The sequence below is a fragment of the Pelobates fuscus genome, chromosome 13 (assembly GCF_036172605.1).
Source record: "Pelobates fuscus isolate aPelFus1 chromosome 13, aPelFus1.pri, whole genome shotgun sequence".
NCBI lineage: Eukaryota > Metazoa > Chordata > Amphibia > Anura > Pelobatidae > Pelobates > Pelobates fuscus.
In genome coordinates, this window is record NC_086329.1 from 25,842,915 (window position 1) to 25,848,914 (window position 6,000).

The window sequence follows — 6,000 nt, forward strand, 5'->3', positions numbered from 1 at the left end:
AGCATAAGAAAGCCGCAATCATCTGAACGTGCGTGCAGTTCTAACACATGCTTCTCAAGGACAGCAAAACTCCAAAATGCCAGTAGCGCAAGTTTCTTACCATAAAAGGTATAATGGGAACACAGTTACAAATGCAAAACTGGTCGCCAGGTATACACATTCAGTAATAATTTTTTTTTTTAAATAAAATAACCCGCCACTCCAAGCGCTCAAAATCCACAGGAGGTTTATCGGCACAAAACAAAAAGGTTGCACAAGACATTTAAGACCTACAGGTACTTAGATTTGTCTGAAATGCTTTAGGTGTGTCCAATAGACTCCAAACTTTAAACCTACTGAGGCGCTATTTATCTATCTTTAGTTTTATACCCAAGAAGAAACCAAGCAAAGAAAAAAAAAAAAAAAACTTGTGTGTTTTCTTTGAGGGCATTTACAGACCTTTTTAATGAATTCAGTGAATTGTTCCTTTAATGTGGCTTATTTAAATAAAAGCAAACATTTCTCCAAATGTGGTAGTCTTAGCTTGGCTATTTTATCCTGGATTTGGCATTCAAATGTCCAAAAATTAAATAAATTCTCCCTCCCTGCTCCCCTTACAATTTTATTCAGGAGTAGACAGACAATAAGGTGTGGTTTATAATCTATTAGGCAATATAAGCAAGATGAATAAAGTATGTCCAATGAATGTCAGTTAGTGGGATCAATATCCAATATAGGAAAGAAAAAACAAAACAAAAAAAAAAAAACCATAACCGAATAACAATATTTACTAAAACCCAATTACAGAAATTAAAGGGAAACTATTGGCACCAGACCACTTCAGCTTATTTAAGTAGTCTCAGTGCACTATCCCAGTCTCCCTTATTCTGCAACGTCAATCATTGTGGTTTTTGAAAAATTGCAAGACTAAGACTGCCACTAGTAAATAAGCGACTTTGGTTAGCCTGACGCTGGACAGCGCTTCCATCAGATGACTGAGGAGGCGGGACACTGAGCCAGCACCAAGGGAGACCAGCTCTGGCATCGGGTAGGCAAGGTTTTTTTTTTTTTTTTTTTTTTTTTTTTTTAAAAACCCTTTCCATGCAGGGGGGAGGGCGCAGAGGAAACTCTAGTGTAAGGAATACACCTTGTATTCCTTTACCTATAGAATCCCTGTAAATTAGTTACACGTGGGCAGGAAAGTCATTGTAGACGCATGGGCAGTCTCTCTTCATGCACTGCCTTGTAGGTTTAGCAATCGTACCCATTAGAGTAGTAGATAAGACTCAAGGACTTATAGGGGATCTAAGTGAATGATTTTAGTGGGCAGATAGTGATGAAAAGAAGAGCAAATTGGGCCATACCAAGTGAAGTTAGAATTCTGAAATTTAACCAAGGAAGTGAAACTATAGGAAATCTAAAATACAGGTTAGACAGAAGGCGATACAAAAGGTCAATATCGGAGAGGGAGCAGGAAGGAGAGACAGTTGTAAAAAGTTAAACATTTATATTGTTTAAAACCCAGTTTAAACTGAACACAAGAGATTTTAAGTTTCCTTCATTTTTTTAATAAATATATATCTCATATAAAATTATATTGTACAGTATTTACAATATATACATTCTGCCTTTTGTTATGCATCATTTGTCACGCGGCAGTTTCAACAGTTTGTCACTTGGAGACTGGATGGTATCCCATGGTCTGTTTTGGGTTTCTTCTGGGATTACCGAGACTCCATTCGACCCATTTGTACGGAAGACTGCTGCATGTTAAAGAATCTTTTTGTTGTGTATTTTACTATTTTAAGACATCTTCGTAGCTCACACAACATCTCTATCACCGACACATGAGAACAGCACAAGCACCTCATACTCGACGACCCCCACAGTTGGGTTCTGTCCAGAGCTGGAGGATTATTCATTGGTACCAGTACTGCATCAGGTAACGAAATCAACACGATCTCCTTTTATTGTCTATTTTGGTTTGTTTTTTCCTCCTTGTGTAAATTGGAGTCTAATGCACCCTTTTACCCCCTAGTGTACAGTCATCATACATAAGCTGTGAAAAGAAGAGGGAAAAAAAAAAATACATTAGAAGTCAGAAAATCTGTAAAATGATGGCTTAGATAAAACCGTTAAAGGGTTTAGTTTTTTTTTTAGATTTTGAGCACTACAACTCTATAGAAACTTAAGCAAGATGATACTCTCAGCAATCTATTCTACTTGGTACCTGGTATGGTGATTAAAATATAAGGTAGCCATGCATCTTAAAATGATCACTTATCGGAGTTGACACTTCTTTTTGGGCAAATAAATTGTCAGATTTTGGGATTCATCTACATGCCTCTCCCAACAAATTCTACCCATAGCTATTAATAAAGTGTATTTATATAGAAACACCAGAAGGTTTCTTACCACTTCGTCTGCGTATTCCGATTCAGAATCTGAACTTTCATCATCACTTTCGGGCAAAAGCTGCAAATCAGTCTTCGTCCGAGACACCAGCATCTCCTGAATGAACAGGTTACTTCTCCCCCACGTGAGTTGGCAGGGAGAATATCCTTGATATGTGACTCTGTTAACATCTGCACCTTTCTCAAGCAACAGCTTAACCAGGTTAGCGTTCTGCAGGTCCACAGCTATGTGAAGCACGGTACGACCATTGCAAGGCTCCTGTTAACAAAAAGAATGAAAAAAGTTGTGTTAGCATATAAAGTGATAAAAAAAAAGTTAAACATTCTATTAGATTCTATAGAACAAGATAGTAATGAAGAGTTAAGGCCCCATCTTCTATTAAAGCGAATAAAACTTAGCTTCGCAGCGGTCAAATTACAGAAATGAATGGGTTTATAGAGAAAACTCTCTGAATTTAATTACCTGTGCATCAATGTCTGCGCCCACTGATATTAAACTTTCAACAATCGCAAGAAAGCCATGAATTGCTGCCAGATGAAGACACGTGTGACCTGTAAACACGCACAAAAAAGAAAAAATTTATAACTAAATATCATATAAAGCACTACACAGATGGCGGTAGATCATCACCATTCAAAATCTAGGTTTAAATATATAAGTGAAAAATCATAATTGATACATACCGTCATAGTTCACAGCCTGCAGCAGGAACGAGATTTTATTGAAGCAGTTTTGAAGGATGACCCCGACAGCATGCAGCGACCCCTTTTTGCAGGCGATATGCAGGGCAGTATCTCCATTGAAGTCTCTGATCTCTGGGTCACAGCCAGCTTTAAGGAGCTGCTGGGCAATTTCTGGTTGGTCTGTTATGACTGCCAGGTGTAGCGCGGTCTGCAAAACAGAAGACAAAAATGATAAGAGAAAAGATCTGAAGGAATTGCATCCATATGTCAAAACCATTTAACAGTATGCAGCTACTGGGATGCTAGAATAATAACAGCTGCATGCTGGCTCTTAAAGAGTTACAACTATTGCATTATTTATTTTTAAGCTTTTGTTTTCTTGTCTTATAAAGCACTTTTTCAATAAAGAAGAAATCCTGTATATTGCTATATCCGGCCACAGAGACCTTTTTCTTGTTTTCCCGCTTCCTCTTGCAAAATAGGTTTATGGGATGTCAAAATTGTATATTTAATATATTCATCTTAACTCCTCATTTAAAATAATCATAATTAAATATATATTATGTTGAAGGACAATTTCAGTTAAGCAGCATCCTCGCTTTGACTATTTGAAGACACAATTCTTTTTGACCAAATTACCTGATGAAGGTGATTTTGCTGGTTCAGGTAATAAATATACCATTGAGCATGTGCGATGGCCTCACTCGTGATTTTCTTTTCTTCGTGAATTACAGCCAAGTTTAGAAACCTGAAAATGTTAAAAAAAAAATGCACATTAAAATCACATGAATATCAAGGTATACACCACGTCAACCGCAGGCATGTTAAAAAAAAAAAAAAAAAAAAAAATATTCAAATATAATTCAAATGTAAGGTGAAAATGCAAAAAGGTAAAGGAATACCAGTTTATTTCCCCCCAAAACTACACAAAGCAAGAAACAAAAATCCTGCTTAGGTAATAGGAGTTTCTATCAAATTAACCTATTTACTTTATTTCCCCTCTGGAATTTTTTTTAATAAGTCATGTTCTATATATTTCATCACCCCATTAGGTTACTATAGCTAGTCATAATGTGTCAGATCTGAGTTCATTTCCCCTCCCCCAGCTTTAGCAAACTCCAGGATTGTGTAAGTTAGGGGTTTTTTGCTTCTATGGCTGTTGTTTTCCGCTTTCTCATGTATGTAATAGTGTTGGTGGCTACAGGCCAGGGACTTTCCAAATAGCTGAGCCTTGGGTGACTTCCAACCCCACCTCCCTCCAACCAGCAAGTCACAGCACAGACTGCCCCTCCCCCATTCATCTCACTATACAAAGAGAGGAAGGGAAAACCCAGACAAAATGGCGGCTGCCCTCACCCAAGCCAAAAAAAAATAATTAATAAATAATTATATAAAGAGGCTAAGTAAACACATTGAATCGGTTAAGCTTTCAAATCTATATTAGTTTTTAGTATTATTATTATTATTATTATTATTACCCACACAATTTTAAATATTTTAGGTACAAAAAAAAAAGTCAGCCAACATTTAGGCTATATTTTTTTGCCTAAAATGTAATATTCACCAAGAATTCTAGACAATTCGCACTTTAGTTCTTAAACCTATGATGTTCCCACGGTGGGAGATCTGCAAAGCCGTAGCATTAAGGTAATTAACCTTAAAGTATTTTGAATGTCAAAATAAGGAATTTATTGTTTTAAAGATAAAATGCTAAAGTGTTGGGATTGAAAATGTACAAGATTTAAAGGGACAAAATGCATTGTGCATTTGTGGTTATTTTCCCCAGTTAGACTACTTTAAACCCCCATTTCTTTTTTATGGTTTCCAATGTGGTGGTTTCTGTTTAGTAAACAGCACTATTCTAAGATTGAGCCTCTGTTGTGGTTTAGAAAGGGTAACATTCTAATTCGATGTAGATACATTCTACAAATTACTGAGAATTCTAATGCAGCTCTGCATTACAAGCCAACATGGCCGCCCTTGACATGGATTTTAAACGACTTAGAATTCAACAAAAACGTAGATGTAAAAAAAATATAAATAAATAAAATTCTAAAAATTAAGTTTTCAATTAAATGTAAAACTAAGAGCCTGTGAAAATAATAAAATGCCCGATTGCTTCTTTTAATGCACAGCCACGCATTTAAAATAGACTAAAAATGTCACATCGGGTCTCTAAATACAGATATAGAAGGCAAACTTACGTGTCTCCGTCCTCATTACAATAAAGCATCCAGGGTTCTGGCTCAGAGTACTGGGATTTGATGCAAAGCCCTCCAAACTCTTGGGAAAAATTGTCATATTCCTCTTGTTTCAAAGAGTCCAGTCCACTGTCTATCCTGTCCTCCTGTTGGACCAACTTGTCCTTTTTAAGATCCCTCATTTCTCCTTCCATCGAATTTCCAGTATAATCCATATATCTAGTAGACATGATGGGGGATTTTTGTTTCTGCAGCCTCTTCACCAAAGACCAACAAAAATCAGAATATTTAGGAAAAAAAAACTCCAAAAGATTTGAAAATAGAAGGGGAAAAAAAGGCAATCCTGTGCTTTTCTTTGCTGCAACAACAAAAGTATTGCTACAATGTTGATGATCACAAAATAGTTAACAAAACTCCTCCAAACGTCTGTTCTTGTCTCGAGTCTAAGAGCAACTGAGATGTTCTGCTTCTTATGCCCAATATACTAACAGCAAGATGGGGAATTCTATTGTGGGAGGAGCTCATCAGATCTTAGTGTTTGTACTCTGGATGGGAAATTCCAAAAACTGCAAACCAGACCCATCCTGTTCTGAGGCTTTTGGTAGAAGGAAGCACTCAATATATTCAAGCAAAAGAAAACTTCCAAATATTCAGCAAGCAGAGAATTTCCCTTTTAATAACGTATACTATAGGGGAATGTTCAGCTTTATAGACTCAGAGGT

General features: G+C 36.6%; 1 protein-coding gene across 1 annotated transcript; it reads right to left on the minus strand.

Annotated features, from left to right (window-relative positions):
• Window positions 1-1,524: 1,524 nt before the first annotated feature.
• Window positions 1,525-5,727, minus strand: NFKBIA (NFKB inhibitor alpha). Its single transcript, XM_063440074.1, has 6 exons — window positions 5,282-5,727; window positions 3,717-3,825; window positions 3,078-3,285; window positions 2,857-2,945; window positions 2,395-2,652; window positions 1,525-2,038 (listed from the first exon to the last, which is right to left on the minus strand). Exons 1-6 carry the CDS (start codon window positions 5,506-5,508, stop codon window positions 1,994-1,996), a joined length of 936 nt encoding a protein of 311 aa, XP_063296144.1. The 5' UTR covers window positions 5,509-5,727; the 3' UTR covers window positions 1,525-1,993.
• Window positions 5,728-6,000: the final 273 nt, after the last annotated feature.

What these genes read in the sequence shown, in the direction of transcription:
- NFKBIA (XM_063440074.1), bottom strand. Translation starts at nt 5,508, where the DNA reads ATGTCTACTAGATATATGGATTATACTGGAAATTCGATGGAAGGAGAA. An exon ending in AGCAAAATCACCTTCATCAG is followed by an intron (nt 3,286 to 3,716) that starts GTAATTTGGTCA and finishes TCTGTTTTGCAG; the next exon opens with ACCGCGCTACACCTGGCAGT. An exon ending in GCAGGCTGTGAACTATGACG is followed by an intron (nt 2,946 to 3,077) that starts GTATGTATCAAT and finishes GCGTGTTTACAG; the next exon opens with GTCACACGTGTCTTCATCTG.